Here is an 18,502-nt window from a genome sequence, read left to right on the forward strand (position 1 = left end):
CCCATGCCGAGGCCGCCATATTTGATTTCCTTTATCGTGTTTACATAGGCTACATCCGGCGCTTATATCTGTTGCTTATCGTATTTGATTTCCATATTGGGTAAGAAAGTTAACAATAGTAACGTTATCACTTGATGGAAATCTTACTGTGTAATGTATTTGTACCAATTTGGCATTTGTTTATGTGATCCTACCCAAACAAAACCACGCAGAAAAGAGGGTGTGTTCCCATGTTTAGATATTGGTGAGATAAATTCAGAGTTAGAACTATTTTGGGTTATGATGGATGACATGTAAGATTGATATGGAAAATGCAAAGCCACAAACAGCTGTTGTATTTTTTTGCTTACATTTAGCATTTCATATTGGCATATTCGTGAGGGAGATATGGAACATTGGTATATTTATCACAGCCTAAATGTATTTATAATTAGTCACCATTTAGCTCTTTGAAAATAAGGATGATCACAAATATATTGACCTTAGAGTCATGTGACATTGAAGGTTAATAACAAAAAATTGTTATGTTTGAACTGATATTTCAAGGTATTGACTGCTATAAGAAAGTGAGTAATGATCAAACTTGTGACCCGTAGTTATATATATATAGTTGTTCACCATTTAACCAATTTGGTACCACACTTGCTGTCAGTAAAGTGTCAAACATTGTTACAATCTATTACCATGTAATTCACTGACCTGTGTCAGGGCTCTCACACCCCATTTGGGGACTGGGGCCCAGGGCCCTTAGAATTGGGGAAAAATAGAGGTGTTTTCCTTAAAATTGGGAAAACTTGGGGTCTAAATTGGGAAAAAAAAGATACTATTTTGCATTGGATTCGGCCCCAAATTTGGCAGATCGAGAGCCCTGCGTGTTCCTTGCAATCTCGCCTAGCCCAATCAAACCACCAACTGGAAATGGTTTGTTAATCATTACACTCAATGATATTATGATGGCACTTTTATTATAATGGGTTGAAATATAAGACATCAGTTCAGAATTCAATAGTCCTCCAGTTATCAAGATGAATACTGACACGACTATTGGATGTAACATACTCGTCCACTACTCTACTGATCAAACCAAAAGGAAATTCCATCTAGTGCAGAACTTACAGATGGCGAGATGGTATCATTGTACGATCAAAATTGCTTCACACAGGAATGAGCTAATATTTCTTGTTGTGGAATATCCACAGTGTACTATACATTATTCATGAGTATTTTAATTTTGTTTGTATTATAGCAACATGGACATGCCACAAGGTCAAGCAGTTAATAATGCAATTCTAGCAGGTTCGCCAAGGCATGGTTTCCTGATTCCAAGTCCCATCCCGACCCGCCGAGCCAGAACGCAATCCCAGTGAGTAAGACAGGAAATTTATATTGTTTCTGTGGTATATGTGTGAAATTATAAACTATGTGTGCTAATTCTGGTCACACACTTGCGTAGGTGAAGGCTACATCTGTTAAATGTTGCAACACATAAAAAAAGTATGGTGGGTGAAAAATACTGCAGTGAAAGGTTAAAGTAGCTGATGGCTACAGCAGGTAATGTTGGGACAGTGATCAAATATTATTGATTACCTTATCATTTCACTTTGTCCAAATTCGATGATCAATTTCAACTTTTTATAAATGACCATCAGTACCTAATATTTTCTTGTATTTTAGCAAAAACAAAATTTGTACATTGCACATATTAAAGATGCTTATTGCCAATAATAATCATTGTTAATATGTAAATTCTCTGTAAGTAGGTATTTTAGGTTAAAATTACAAAAAAGAAAATACTATTGCCGCAAAACACATCTTTTTTTTATGAATATTGAACACACAGTCAGCCGATTTTGTTTATTAACTATATCAAGAAATCAAGTTAACCAATAATCAGTTATTGATTTTAACTGATTTCCCATCACTAACAAGAGGAAGAAGTTACCCCAGTTAAGTTTACAGTGGAACAAAGGTCACAGAGGGTAAAGGTCATCATAGCTGAAAGTTACGCAGGAAAATGTAACATTGGAAAGGTTACTACAGGATAAAGAATACAGAAGTATAAAGGTGACATTGGGGTGAAAGTTACATCAGAGTAAAGGTTACATGTCTTAGGGGTAAAGATTACAGAGGGTAAAGGTTACAGTGAGGTGAAGGTTACATTGGGATGAAGGTAACTCAGTTTGAGATCAAAGGTAATAGCACTTAGGGGTAAACTTTATAGAGGGTCAAGTTTACAGCAGAGAAAATTTATAAAGTTTACAGACCTTAGGGGTAAAGGTCACAGAGTTAAGGGGTAAAGGTTACTGCAGGGTTATGATTGAAGCAGGGTAAAAGTTACAAAGTTCAAGAGTAAAGGTAACAAAGGGTAAAGGTTATAGCAGGGTAAAGGTTACACCCTAGGTGGTTGGATCATGTAACATCCTTGGTGATTAGATTACGTAACACCCCAGGTAAATGGATCATGTAACATCACAGGTAGATGGATCATGTAACATCACAGGTATGGATCATGTAACATCACAGGTAGATGGATCATGTAACATCTCAGGTAGATGGATCATGTAACACCTCAGGTAGATGGATCATGTAACACCTCAGGTAGATGGATCATGTGACATCACAGGTAGATGGATCATGTAACATCACAGTTAGATGGATCATGTAACATCACAGGTAGATGGATCATGTAACATCACAGATAGATGGATCATGTAACATCCCAGGTAGATGGATCATGTAACACCTCAGGTAGATGGATCATGTAACACCCCAGGTAGATGGATCATGTGACATCACAGGTAGATGGATCATGTAACATCCCAGGTAGATGGATCATGTAACACCTCAGGTAGATGGATCATGTAACACCCCAGGTAGATGGATCATGTGACATCACAGGTAGATGGATCATGTAACATCACAGGTAGATGGATCATGTGACACTCCAGGTGGGTGTATCATGTGTATGATGAAGGAGTGAGGAATTGGAAGGAAAAAATCTGGATTTTTTCTTGGTCATTTAAAAGATTGTTCAAAAGAGAAATTGTCTTCTTAATTATATCAAAATGTCAATCAGCAGTGATCTTTGGGATATTTGAGTTCTGGATTCATGTGTGACTCACTCAGATTTTGAGAACTCTACTTATCTCTTTATAACTGGACTCATCAAAACTTTGGTAACGGTGCTCTGAATGCTGCAGTCAAAATAACCCTGCAAAAATTTCTGATCAGTAATAAACGTAGCCCATCCCTTCAGATTTTATGGGATTAAACACAATTGAAATTACTTTTGTTTACTCACAGCACAGACTACTCATAAACACATTTGTCACCACATCGCTTTTAAACATACAGGGACATACTTATGAACTGTGTATCCAGATTATGATTATTGTATGGCATTAATTATTTAGTTCCTTAATTCTCCTTATGAAACATAATAAATATTGTGTGATTATCATTGTTGTCAAAACCCATGTTTTTTTCTTATTTTCTATCTTTTATGGGAAATTAGTCTCATTTTTTTTTTCAATTTCTATTAAAGTTGACATAAATACATGAAAAATACACACAAAAAACCGAATGAAATCCATACACCATGTCTGTAACATTTATTTCTTTATTCTATTATTTTTCATTTATTTATTTGAGTTTCTATTTTACACAATTTTTACGTTAAGGTGCAGTGTGGAAATGGCTATTTGCAACACAGGGACTAAGTATGAGTTCCGTACCCATGGTCCATATATGTATTATTGTCACTATAATATTGTCGCTATGATACATATATAAAGACTATGGATCAAGAATTTGTGCTTAATTCTTGTGAGTTGCATTGTACTGTAGTTGAAGAGGGAAAAATAGGTATCATAGCAGAAAATGCTTTGGAGAACATAGCAATCAATTTAAGTGTGAACAAATATGTTGACACAAACTTTGTTGTTTAGGTCGGAAGTTGCTGCCAAAAGTGAAGTTTACAAGGGTACAGTGCAGAGATTTTGTCGACAGAAAGGACATGGCTTCATCATCCCTGAGAATGAAAAAGAGGATCCAGAACCACTGTTTGTTCACATTTCAGAGTAAGGGTCTCCACAAATAATTGTGTATCTCTAAATATATGTTGATGTCTCTTTAGATATTTGTGTCTCCACAGATGTCAGTGTGTCTCATCAGATGTCATGATCAGTGTCTACTTAGATGTCATTGTATCTCCTGAGATGTCAGTGTATCTCCTCAGATGTCATTGTATCTCCTGAAATGTGACTGTCTCATCAGATGTCCGTGCGTCTCCTCAGATGTCAGTGTATCTTCTTAGATGTCACTGTCTCCTCAGAAGTTTGTGTATCTCCTTTTATGTCAGTGTCTCCTCAGATGTCAGTGCGTCTCCTGAGATGTCAGTGTATCTTCTTAGATGTCAGTGTGTCTCCTTAGATGTCAGTGCATCTTCTTAGATGTCAGTGTGTCTCCTTAGATGTCAGTGCATCTTCTTAGATGTCAGTGTGTCTTCTTAGATGTCATTGTCTCCTCAGATGTCAGTGTGTCTTATATGTCAGTGTATCTCAGATGTCAGTGTGTCTCCTTAGATGTGACTGTCTCCTCAGATGTCAGTGTCATTGTCGGTGAAGCTTAGGAGGTGACTAAGAAAAATCCAAAGTGATCAGAAGAAATGTCAAAATCTAGGCGGGGAGATGCAACAGACCCATTATTAAATAAATTTCATATTTTTCATACATCAAATAATTTTAGAACAGTGTCAAGTACATGTTACTTTTAACAATGATCTTACTGTTTGAGACAGTGTTATTGTTTATGACAATATTACTGTATAAGGTATTTTTACTATTAAGATACTGTTAAAGCTTACAATATTATATTGTTTCAGTATTGACGGAGAGTATGTTCCAAAGGAAGGTGACCATGTGTCCTATAAAAAGTTGTTGATTCCACCGAAGATGGAGAAATATCATGCTGTACATGTGGTGATCACACACCTTAATGAAGGTGTGTCACACGAGAAATGGGACTCGCCTTGTTCTTCTCCACGCACCACGTAGGAAGCTGAAGCATCAGGTGTGGTTTTAGGTGTATACATTGAGTGAGGAGAAGTAGAGGACCAGTTCAGGGATGGGAGATATTACTATTGTTAATCTTAAATGTCGATATTGACACTATTGAGATTTGGTTTAGTAACATTTAGTTTTGAGATAACTGAAATTAATGTTTCAGAGCAATGCGAAGTGGGACAAGTGAACCTTTGTTTATACAACACGACCAATTCATCTTTCTCTGATGTAACCTTTGAGTAGAAAATCAAGTCGGACTGCCAAAATGTTCAATTTTGATTCAGGTATTGAATGTCTTTTATGGTCTAGGGATACATTTTGTCATTCATGTGAAGATAAAACAACCAGAAAATACATGTGTGGTTCCTAAGAAGGCTTTGGAGAGTGCTGAACCTCAATAATCTTACCTCAAACAGGTTTTGTCAAATTTGTGTAGGTCTGTTTCCTTCAACCTGATGTCTGCCATTAACTTAACCATAACATCTATTTCTAGTCGTATGGTGTTCAGTATGACTAGATAAATATGTTGCACGAAATTTCACATGGAATAAATGATAATTTTGATTCCTGGCTATGTGAACCTGTTAATTTCGTGCTCTTTTTATCAACATTGACTCGCCTATGATCAGTATGATTATAAAAGGTGAACACGGATTGTCATCTAATCTAACTCTACAGGAAGTGTATATGCATTCTTAAGACATCATTCATACAACTTACAGCAGTGACTGTCCTGATTATATAAAGTCTGGGACTAAACAGGACTTGTAATGTGCTTTTATGATTTTTGTATGCAAGAAAAAATTTTTGCAAAAACTGTTCTAGGAATTACTTCCTATTTTGCTTAATATAGTGATGTTTATTTACTTGTGAAAACTTTGAACTCTGTTGGCACTTGTGTTGTTAAAGATTCCAGACAAATGGGAACATATGGTACACCTTATTAATTACTGATGTATTCACTACTTTTTTTATACACTGTATATCTGGAAATATGAAAACCAAACAGCAATTTCCTTGTATCTGACAAAGTTGTTTTTAAAAGAAATTATAATCATGGGAAAATTATTATATGAAATTATTGTATGGTCCATTATATTGTACACATGTTATTTTTATGTATTTCGTTTTAAGAAATAATTAGGGGAGATAACTTATTCCTCAAATACAGCTATATATATCTCGTTTTTTCTTGATTACTGCTACTTCTGTCTGCCAACCTAATACATTGTAGGAGATACAGGTGAGACACATGTAATACTATTTAACCTACAATTTTATACAGGTAGAATGACCTTGTGTTCAGGACTGAGAAATTTTTTTTCTGGATTTGTCTTTAAAGTGTTAGGGATACAATACAGTAAAACTTTGCGGAAAAAATTGTGTAGAAATGAATATAATTTGTCTTTGGAAATCATGTTTTGGTAACTGATTGTTGTCAGGAGATAATGTTTGTACTGTTGGAAGGAGATGATGTTTGTACCTGGCATACTGTTTAAAAGAATCTATGCTATTACATTCTATGGAAAGCTTCATAATCATAGGTCTCCATTGTAAATCTTCTGAAATTAACACCACATCCTCTGTTTTCCATGTTTTAACTTCATATTATCTTCTAATTTGAAGTAAGCTTAAATCCTTTTTTAATTTTGATTTGTTTGGTGTAAAGTTAAGAAATTACATTTTTTCAAATTAGAAAAAATAAATACAAAGAAAAATTGAAATTTTTTAGAAATCAAACTCTTTGATAATCTGGATTTGATAATGCATCATATTATTCCATTGTAAACACCAAATAATAAAAAAAATTCTCTGTCATTCTTTCTCATTAGATATCTATTCTGTGATTGAGATAATTACTGTTACAAAATGGTGGCATCCTGTTCTACAAAGTTACGTCACATAATATTGGGCATTGTCAGAATTTTGTTTAAGTCAGTCTTATTGAAATTGAACTGAAATCATTGTTTTTGCCTTTTTTAAAACATTCCTTAGCTGATTACTGTAAAGGTTGCTATTTTTCAATGGTTCTAATTTACACTAATTGCAGGAATGAAACAAGGTTCCAAAATTTTATACTCTGAAAATGACATTTTTTAGAGAATACCACACTTCATGAAATGTTATATGTGCAATGTGTTTCAAGTTTTCGATAAAACCAAACAATTTTGAACCATCAAAAATAATAACTTTTACTGTATGTGACATCACATATTGGACCCCAGCCATCTGTGGATATTTTAACTGTGAACAGTGACATACTCCAGTTGAAACAACAAGGTGTGATTAGAGTTCACAAATGATTAGTTAAAGTTAAAACTATGAGAAAACAGCTAAGTTCATCCTTCATCACACTGTGACATCAGATCAATATAAAGTGTGATGCTATAAATAGTAACAGTCTGATATAGTCTTGTTTCTGTAAGTGTGACGTCAGGTCAATATATAGTGTGATGCTATAAATAGTAACAGTCTGATATAGTCTTGTTTCTGTGTGACGTCAGATCAATATATACTGTCATGCTATAAATAGTAACGGTCTGAAATAGTCTTGTTTCTGTAAATGTGACGTCAGATCAATATATACTGTTATGTTTGAATAGTAACAGTTTGATATAGTCTTGTTTCTGTGTGACGTCAGATCAATATATACTGTCATGCTATAAATAGTAACAGTCTGATATAGTCTTGTATCTGTAGCTATGACGTCAGATCAATATATACCATTATACAATAAGCAGGGATATTCTGATACAGTATGACGTCAGACCTATCGTTATGCTATATACCTTAACAGTCTGTTAGAGTCGTCTTTCTATACAATGCGACATTATACTATAAACAGTAACATTATAGATATACTGTCCTTCTAGACTTACAAGATTGTCTGGAGACACCATTTCAAAGCGACCAACAATTCTATTTGACAAAGAAGAAACATTAATAACACGTGATTTTCTCATGATTTAATAAGGAGGTGTGCGTGCATTATGCAATGTTTGATTTCTCATTCGGCCTACACTGAAGTATTCTTGAGATTTCCTTGTTCGATCTCACTTTAAATGAGATGGCGCTTATTCTCTGTGTTTGAAGATGGATTGTTTCGTGAAGGTTATGTGGGTTGAACTTTTCCCACCAATATTTGACACCACACGCTCTTTCCTAACGACGAAGTCGTCGAGTGCCTTGACGAGGTTTGCACGAAATATGTCCATGGATAGACTGCTGAAATCGCATGGGTCAACTTCTGTCCTAGTTCTCTCTCTGTGGTACAAAAAGTTGTAGGGCTTCAGTTTTCCAATTATGTCCGTATCCGAGGCTTGCTTTTGTTTGTCTTTATTAAGCAGACGTTGAAACACGGATTTGCGTTGAGATTTGCGTCCTGAAAATGCATCGGCCACTTTCTGCATCTTGTAGTATTTCTTCAAGACGCCGAAAAAGGCTGGTTTTTTCTTGTGGTAATTTTTCCCTCGCAATCGTTCAAAACTGTACTTGGTGTTCAGCTTTCTAGAATCAAACAGATTCTGGAAATCTGTCGTGTCATCTTGATCATCTTCACTTGAGTACACGTTGTCTTTCGTTTTTTCGGAAGGGTCCTGCTCAAATTCCACCTCCGCAATTGGTCCTGACGTATTGTCAGTGTGTAGCGTTCCTTTCCGTTTTGCATCTGACTTCTTACTAGCAGGCTGATATAGTAGATAGTTAGCACCAGCAGGAGATGTTAAGTATATGGAAGGAGCTGTATCTGGTGTTTTTTTCTTTTTCTTGGCGTCCTTCACGGGTAAAACTTTGCAGAGGGATGCTCTGTGAGAACTGCGCCTACCATAATGCTCAAGCACGTGCTTTTCACAAGACTTTGAAGCGGTCACAACTCCTACTTCGTGAGCTGTTTTTTCATTGTCCACTTTCTCGCTACCATGCACACTAGTAACACTGCTTCTGGCGACCGCCGATATTCTACGAGAACCAGTTGGTGTCTTTGTCGAACTCCGGAATTTATTATCACCTGTGCGGAAATTTTTTTTCATTTGTGTGCCTTTCTCTGAAATTGGCGGTAACCTTGAAACAGTATTCGTCTTTTTCTGGTCGACCTCTACACTAGCTAATCCCGATATATTTTCTCTCGCGATGTTGTATCTCTTCGCGATTTTCCTGCTGATCTGCTTCGCTCTTTTAAATCTTGGATCAAATTTTGAATCCTCTTCCAGTATGAGGAGAAAATCCTCAAAATCAGGAACACAGTCAAGAAAGCGGTATTGGATACCGGAAGAGCTACTGCTTTCCTCGGCGTCCATTTCAGCATACTTTGATACGGGTTTGAAGGCTGAAATCCTTCGTTTTTCCCACTCCTCGTGCATCTCTTCCATTTCTTTCTTCGCCTGATACTTTTCTGCCATATAACGTCTTAGTTTTCCCGACACAGTCTCCATGGCAGTCTTTGATTTGATATCGCTTAAGTACATCATTTTCTCCCACAATTCCTCTACTTCATTAACGTTCATATTTTCACCAGAAGTATCATTTTCGTCCATCATGACATTGCCCATATATGAGGTTCTTTCCGAGCAAGGAAGCCGAGAAAGATTCCGAACGATTGAGTTGGTTGTCCGAAAATCGCTGCTTTCACTGCTGATGTGAGATTGTTGACTATTCCAGACACCGGTAGTTTGAAAATCATTGATTTCCAAAAGAAAATTTCGATCAGGTTGCCCGTCATCATCGAAATTTGCCTTTTCTTCTTCTAATGTGTTTGGAAGGCGGGACAGACGACGTTGTGTATTCTTTGGAACGTTTTTCCGAATGTTTGGAGCACTCTTACGTCTTCGGCGTGAAGGCTTGCTCACATCTGAAAAGGGAGAAATGGCTATCGTAAAGGAACATATGAAGGCAACCGGAAGTAGTGAAATTTTGTGACAGTTGGTTTAATCGATGTGAAAACAAAGGTAGAATACTGATCATGACCGCACGGTTGGAAAAGGGCGTGTCACATACAACCGGAAATAAACGTGTATTCCGTACGGTCGTTATGACGCATGTTACGTAACCGGAAGTAGATGTCCCGTACAGACGGAAGGTACCTGTTTACATATAGAGTATGGGGATCCCAAAGGAGTATTTAGTATCGTACACGCCTAAAAAAATAATGTTGGCGTCGGCTTCAAGTTTTTTTTTTTCCACTAAATCTTTCTTGTGCTGCAATAGAGCTTTAAAAAGATATATCACAGACTACCCTTAAAAGATATCCGCGTTATTGTCTAACAAAGTGCTGTTTTTAAGTGATGCACGACCACTTGATTTCGACACACAGACTTTGCCATCGTATCATACAAATTTTCCACTCAATCATTTTGACGTTTTGTATCATCAGTAATGTTTCGATATGCAATTCATACATTCGGAGGCATTCGATGTATGGACTACGTCAGCTGTTGGCATATACATAGGATACAGACCCTTAAATCGAATCAACTGCGACATGTAAACACTATTCTTTGAGAAAGCAGGTTGGTTACATTTTGAAAACTAATAATTCGAAATAAGCTTTGTAAAAGATTTATCAAATGGGTTCAAAGTTAAGACCGGGGTAAGCGACTGATTTACAAGAATGTACCGTGTCCCTGTACGGACAGAAGGGCAAAAAATTGTTAAATTGATCTTGTCCACATATATCCGCTCGGTTCTCTGCCAATCTCTTGTTAACTTTGCGGATTCTGATATGGAACTTTGTTTTCCTGGATATTGTTTTGATTGTTTTCCAGCTTGTAAATTTTTTTTGGAGATCACCTCCCATTGTGTTCAATTAATTTCCTTGAAACTTGTAAGACTTACCTACCAAGATATTGAATTGTGCTATTTTAAACGGACGATATTTAGATTCAACAGTTTTTTGGAAGAGTTATTGCCCTTTGTTATTTTTAGCAATTTATTGTACAAATATTTCTTCTCGCAGTTTTCCTTTCCGTGAAATTTGGTAGCCTTTCTTATAATGTCGTGAGATTGAGCTTTCGTAGTAGCCTTTTGATCAGCAGTAATGGGTTTATTTCTGTGTGGTATGTTCCGTCATGAAACATTCTGGTTACTCAAAGAGATCTCGGAAGGACCTTGGCGCCCACCATTGCTTGATCTTTATCTGATCTTTAAATTTTTTCCCTTTTCTGTTCTTTTCTCTCCCATTATTTCCTCTGTGTTTGCAATTTATTATATGAAATTTGAAACTTCTTCGTAATCAACAAGGGACCAAATTGAACCTACATACCATATATGGGAAAGTTCCATAAAATACTTATCAAGAAAAAAAAGATAACACATTATGATTGTCAAAAACCAAATGGAAAAGACCGGACCACAGACAAAGGCAATTTAAACAGTTCACCACTGGTGATGTTAGGCTAATAATGCATTTGTTGGTAACGAACCATTTGTTCATTTCATCAAATTTTGAATGCACTTTCGTGAATTATATAAAAAAAATAATAACTAAATGCCGACCAATGTACCTTTGACCTTTGACAACCGGAAGTTAATTTATAGGTGTAGATTGGAAGATGATGTGTTGGTAACAGCCGAAAGTAAAACATGTATCAATCAAAGGTAGAGACTGCTGTAATTGATGCAGGATGTCCGTTTCGAATCAAAGTGATATAATATAAGCGAACATCAATACGCTGACATACATCGTGGAATAATGTCTTTATATTATCTACTTACTTTGTGGCTTTGGCGTGTCGGCGAATGTTGGAACTGACGTAAGCATTTCGTTGCCAGAAGGACAGGAAGGAGATGCACACGGCCATGTGGTGGTGGTACTTCCGTTTCCTGGGTAACCACTACTGGAGTCCGACGTACATTGCGAGGGCCGTGGTTTTCGGCGACCGTAATATGTAAACTCCAGGAGAAGTATTTCCTGCACTGTATCACAACCCTGAAATTGAGAGAACTCAGCACTCGCAATGTCTTGAACTATCAGAAATAATCGTTGTGCAAGATTAATGTGATTATTGTACAAGACGAACGTTTTGTCAAATACTTCGTAGAAAGATCAATTATCAAGTTCCGGAATAATGGATGACCTCAGATTTAACAAAAGCAGAAGATTACAGCTGGAACCAATTGACATATCGACAAGTGTTTGACAACCATGTCGTATGGATGTAGGAGGACGACCGTTGCTAATGAAACAGTTTTGAACTACATGTAACAAGGCCTAGTTAGATAGTGCGGAAGAGTAACGCGCTAAATACTACATTGTTATGTGACTGTGGGTTTACAGTTATTCGAATATACTGTAAACCTCTTAGATTTCGCGAATACTTTTTTTCGCGATCGTCAATCTAAAATGACATCCGCGCATGATGACTCTACAAGACGCCGATATTAGTAACCGCGCCAACATTGATACTATCGAGTTATTTTCGTACTTTATCGCGAGGGATTTAAATTCGCGATTGACTCTCCCTCCTTGTTAACGCGAAAATAAATTCCAAGCGAAATATACATTATTTTCAATAAAATTTGAAGAATGAATATGAGAAGTCACAACACTGACACGATAAAACGGTAGAACCGGTGTTAATAGCATCGCTATGTTTTCAAGTAAGCAAGTCCTACTCAACTTTCATTAAGTACATTGTAAACGTGAAATATAAACTCAAGTTTGCCAACTCGAAATAATTCTGATTGAATCGCCATTTTGTACAAATGCATGATAGTGTATTCAAAAATACGAGCGCTCGAGAGAAACCCACATATACGGGCAAGTTGATCATCTGCCTTTCTATGTCCAATCGGGAAGTCGAGCAAAATGACAAAACTCAAAAAAGACCTACTACTTAGTATCAATAGTATTTGCAGTGTGTGATTGGTCATTAATTGGCTAGGTTACCTCCTGATTGGCTAGTCTGTAACAACCCCGCCTCTCGCGCTCATTCCTGGCATACGCATGCGTTTTCTTGTGAATCACTTCTCCATCTCGTTCCAGCACATGTAAGACAGCCATCATGGTTTCCAGTAATTGTCCTTCCATAACTCGGACCGAGCAGTGACCACGCCATTTGTCAGAAAACAAAAAATCCCAGAATCCATCTGCAGAAATTAAAAGGTGAATCGAACATGTCCTTAGATCATTGTTTCTTCGTAGGTAAGGGGATAGTTTTGTGCCTCAAATACCGAACAGTACAACTGAATTTCTTAAATATTAATCGAAATTAATTATGACCTCCATCATTCTATCAGAATGTTTACCTTTCATTATCATCTATTGATTACAGGCGAATGAATAGCCAAATCTGAAGCATTAGGAGACCGTTCCGATACAGAAATACGAGTATCACAGTATCTGATACAGAATAACGAGTATCACAGTATCTGATACAGAATAACGAGTATCACAGTATCTGATACAGAATAACGAGTACCACAGTATCTGATACAGAATAACGAGTATCACAGTATCTGATACAGAATAACGAGTATCACAGTATCTGATATAGAAATACGAGTACCACAGTATCTGATACAGAATAACGAGTACCACAGTATCTGATACAGAATAACGAGTATCACAGTATCTGATACAGAAATACGAGTATCACAGTATCTGATACAGAATAACGAGTATCACAGTATCTGATACAGAATAACGAGTATCACAGTATCCGATACAGAAATACGAGTATCACAGTATCTGATACAGAAATACGAGTATCACAGTATCTGATACAGAATAACGAGTATCACAGTATCTGATACAGAATAACGAGTACCACAGTATCTGATACAGAATAACGAGTACCACAGTATCTGATACAGAATAACGAGTACCACAGTATCTGATACAGAATAACGAGTACCACAGTATCTGATATAGAATAACGAGTACCACAGTATCTGATACAGAATAACGAGTACCACAGTATCTGATACAGAATAACGAGTATCACAGTATCTGATACAGAATAACGAGTATCACAGTATCTGATACAGAATAACGAGTACCACAGTATCTGATACAGAATAACGAGTACCACAGTATCTGATATAGAATAACGAGTACCACAGTATCTGATACAGAAATGCGAGTACTACAGTGTTCGATACAAATACGTATAGGAGTATCACATTGTCCGACACAGAAATACAAGTATCAAAGTATCAATGCCCAATATCGATACACGAGTATTACAATGACAGATATAGGTACACGAGTATTACAATGACAGATATAGATACACGAGTATTACAATGACAGATATAGATACACGAGTATTACAATGTCCGATATTGATACACGAGTATCAGTGCCCGATATAGATACACGAGTATTACCATGTCCGATATAGATAAACGAGTATTTCAATGTCCGATATTGATACACGAGTATCAGTGCCCGATATAGATACACGAGTATTACAATGCCCGATATTGATACACGAGTATTACAATGACAGATATAGATACACGAGTATTACAATGCCCGATATTGATACACGAGTATCAGTGCCCGATATAGATACACGAGTATTACAATGTCCGATATAGATACACGTGTATTACAATGACAGATATAGATACACGAGTATCACAAGGACCCGATATATTTGTTACTATTAGTGAAATTGTTTTCTTCTTCGTCTTACCTATCTCCTACTCCCTGTGTTCTTCCTCCTCCCGACACTATCCCATAACACATCTTACCTATCTCCTACTCCCTGTGTTCTTCCTCCTCCCGACACTATCCCATAACACATCTTACCTATCTCCTACTCCCTGTGTTCTTCCTCCTCCCGACACTATCCTATGACACATCTTACCTATCTCCAGCTCCCTGTGTTCTTCCTCCTCCCGAAACTATCCTATGACACATCTTACCTATCTCCAGCTCCCTGTGTTCTTCCTCCTCCCGAAACTATCCCATAACACATCTTACCTATCTCCTACTCCCTGTGTTCTTCCTCCTCCCGACACTATCCTATGACACATCTTACCTATCTCCAGCTCCCTGTGTTCTTCCTCCTCCCGAAACTATCCTATGACACATCTTACCTATCTCCAGCTCCCTGTGTTCTTCCTCCTCCCGAAACTATCCCATAACACATCTTACCTATCTCCTACTCCCTGTGTTCTTCCTCCTCCCGACACTATCCTATGACACATCTTACCTATCTCCAGCTCCCTGTGTTCTTCCTCCTCCCGAAACTATCCTATGACACATCTTACCTATCTCCAGCTCCCTGTGTTCTTCCTCCTCCCGAAACTATCCTATGACACATCTTACCTATCTCCAGCTCCCTGTGTTCTTCCTCCTCCCGACACTATCCCATAACACATCTTACCTATCTCCTACTCCCTGTGTTCTTCCTCCTCCCGACACTATCCTATGACACATCTTACCTATCTCCAGCTCCCTGTGTTCTTCCTCCTCCCGAAACTATCCTATGACACATCTTACCTATCTCCAGCTCCCTGTGTTCTTCCTCCTCCCGAAACTATCCCATAACACATCTTACCTATCTCCTACTCCCTGTGTTCTTCCTCCTCTCGACACTATCCTATAACACATCTTACCTATCTCCTACTCCCTGTGTTCTTCCTCCTCTCGACACTATCCTATAACACATCTTACCTATCTCCTACTCCCTGTGTTCTTCCTCCTCTCGACACTATCCTATAACACATCTTACCTATCTCCTACTCCCTGTGTTCTTCCTCCTCTCGACACTATCCTATAACACATCTTACCTATCTCCTACTCCCTGTGTTCTTCCTCCTCCCGACACTATCCTATAACACATCTTACCTATCTCCAGCTCGCTGTGTTCTTCCTCCTCCCGACACTATCCTATGACACATCTTACCTATCTCCAGCTCCCTGTGTTCTTCCTCCTCCCGACACTATCCTATGACACATCTTACCTATCTCCAGCTCGCTGTGTTATCCTCCTCCCGACACTATCCTATAACACATCTTACCTATCTCCAGCTCCCTGTGTTCTTCCTCCTCCCGACACTATCCTATAACACATCTTACCTATCTCCAGCTCCCTGTGTTCTTCCTCCTCCCGACACTATCCTATGACACATCTTACCTATCTCCAGCTCGCTGTGTTCTTCCTCCTCCCGACACTATCCTATAACACATCTTACCTATCTCCAGCTCCCTGTGTTCTTCCTCCTCCCGACACTATCCTATGACACATCTTACCTATCTCCAGCTCGCTGTGTCCTTCCTCCTCCCGACACTATCCTATAACACATTTTACCTATCTTAAGCTCCCTGTGTTCTTCCTCCTCCCGACACAACCATCTTTTAACACATCTTACTTATCTCCAACTCCCCATGTTCCTCTTTCTCCCGACACCTTTCTATAACACATCTTACCTATCTCCAGCTCCCTGTGTTCCGCCTCCTCCCGACACTATCCTATAACACATTTTACCTATCTTAAGCTCCCTGTGTTCTTCCTCCTCCCGACACAACCATCTTTTAACACATCTTACTTATCTCCAACTCCCCATGTTCCTCTTCCTCCCGACACCATCCTATAACACATCTTACCTATCTCCAGCTGCTTGTGCTCCTGAGTTTCATGGTTCAGTAAACTTTCACTCAGGACAGTGGACTGAAGAGGCTGAATAAACCGCGTCGGCGACTCGGGATGCGCGTCGAGTGTGTCTTTCTTCTCCAAATAAGGATTGACCATAAACCAAAGCCGCTTGATGTTCTGGTTGAGAACGCCTCGCGCTCGGTTGTACAAGGCATCATGACGTTCGTTCATGTCGTTTGAATGGTCATAGCTTAGCCATCGTAAATATCAACACTAAACGCAACCGTGCAACAAGGTTGTTACGGAATCATATGAACTATGACGTCATAATGTGGCAGGAATGATGACGTCGTTCACAAACAATGCGAAATGATGAATAGTTACAACAATTGAGTTGTCTCCCTATGTCTAATCAGGGGCAGACAATTAATTCTTTTCTTTTTGTTCCCCGTTTTTTTCTAACAATTTCCTTTAAACTCCGTATGTGTGATCAGGAGGGATCCGACGCATGCGTCTCCACATGTGTGATCAGGGACGATCCGATAGTTGTGTCTGTGTAAGTGTGAAAAGGGACAATCCGACATTTGTGTCTCCAAATGTGCGATTAAGGACGATATGACATTTGTGGCTGTGTATTTGTGATCAGAGACGATCCGCCACTTGTGTCTGTGTATGTGTGATCAGGGACGATCCGACACTTGTGTCTGTGTATGTGTGATCAGGGACGATCCGACACTTATGTCTGTGTATATATGATCAGGAACGATCCGCCACTTGTGTCTGTGTATGTGTGATCAGGGACGATCCGACACTTGTGTCTGTGTATATATGATCAGGAACGATCCGCCACTTGTGTCTGTGTATGTGTGATCAGGGACGATCCGACACTTGTGTCTGTGTATGTGTGATCAGGGACGATCTGACATTTGTGTCTCCGTATGTGTGATCAGGGACGATCCGACACTTGTGTCTCCGTATGTGTGATCAGGGACGATCCTACACTTGTGTCTTTGTATATATGATCAGGAACGATCCGACACTTGTGTCTGTGTATGTGTGATCAGGGACGATCCTACACTTGTATCTTTGATCAGGGACGATCCTACACTTGTGTCTGTGTATATATGATCAGGGACGATCCCACACTTGTGTCTGTGTATGTGTGAACAGGGAGAATCCAACATTTGTGTCTCCAAATGTGCGATCAGGGACGATCTGACACTTGTGTCTCCGAATGTGCGATTAGGGATGATCCTACGCTGGTGTCTGTGTCTGTGTATGTGTGATCAGGGACGATCCGGCACTTGTGCTTGTGTATGTGTGATCAGGGACGATCCGGCACTTGTGTCAGTGTATGTGTGATCAGGGACGATCCGACATTTGTGTTTGTGTATGTGTGATCAAGGACGATCTGACATTTGTGTCTGTGTATGTGTGGTTAGTAACGATCCGACACTTGTGTCTGTGTATGTGTGATCAGGGACGATCTGACATTTGTGTCTGTGTATGTGTGGTTAGTAACGATCCGACACTTGTGTCTGTGTATGTGTGAAAAAGGACGATCCGACATTTGTGTCTCCAAATGTGTGATCAGGGACGATCTGACATTTGTGTCTGTGTATGTGTGAACAGGGAGGATCCGACATTTGTGTCTCCGAATGTGCGATTAGGGATGATCCTACGCTGGTGTCTGTGTATGTGTGATCAGAGACGATCCGAAACTTGTGTCTCCTTGTGTGTTGTTAGTTACGTTCCGGCACTTTTGCTTGTGTATGTGTGATCAGGGACGATCCGACACTTGTGTCTGTGTATGTGTGATCAGGGACGATCCGACACTTGTGTCTGTGTATGTGTGATCAGGGACGATATGACATCTGTGCTGTGCATGTGTGGTTA

General features: G+C 38.7%; 2 protein-coding genes across 2 annotated transcripts; one reads left to right on the top strand and one right to left on the bottom strand.

Annotated features, from left to right (window-relative positions):
- Nucleotides 1-23: 23 nt before the first annotated feature.
- LOC132561574 (calcium-regulated heat-stable protein 1-like) lies at nt 24-6,237 on the top strand. The gene is made up of 4 exons (XM_060226261.1): nt 24-100; nt 1,247-1,363; nt 3,948-4,079; nt 4,883-6,237. Exons 2-4 carry the CDS (start codon nt 1,251-1,253, stop codon nt 5,052-5,054), a joined length of 417 nt encoding a protein of 138 aa, XP_060082244.1. The 5' UTR covers nt 24-100; nt 1,247-1,250; the 3' UTR covers nt 5,055-6,237.
- A 1,900-nt stretch (nt 6,238-8,137) lies between these two features.
- On the bottom strand, nt 8,138-16,837 carry LOC132561567 (uncharacterized). Its single transcript, XM_060226254.1, has 4 exons — nt 16,618-16,837; nt 12,946-13,145; nt 11,772-11,985; nt 8,138-9,909 (listed from the first exon to the last, which is right to left on the bottom strand). Exons 1-4 carry the CDS (start codon nt 16,835-16,837, stop codon nt 8,138-8,140), a joined length of 2,406 nt encoding a protein of 801 aa, XP_060082237.1.
- Nucleotides 16,838-18,502: the final 1,665 nt, after the last annotated feature.

The sequence above is a fragment of the Ylistrum balloti genome, unplaced genomic scaffold (genome assembly GCF_031769215.1).
Source record: "Ylistrum balloti isolate Yb309-2 unplaced genomic scaffold, AGI_CSIRO_Ybal_v1 Utg371226, whole genome shotgun sequence".
Taxonomy (NCBI): Eukaryota; Metazoa; Mollusca; class Bivalvia; order Pectinida; family Pectinidae; genus Ylistrum; species Ylistrum balloti.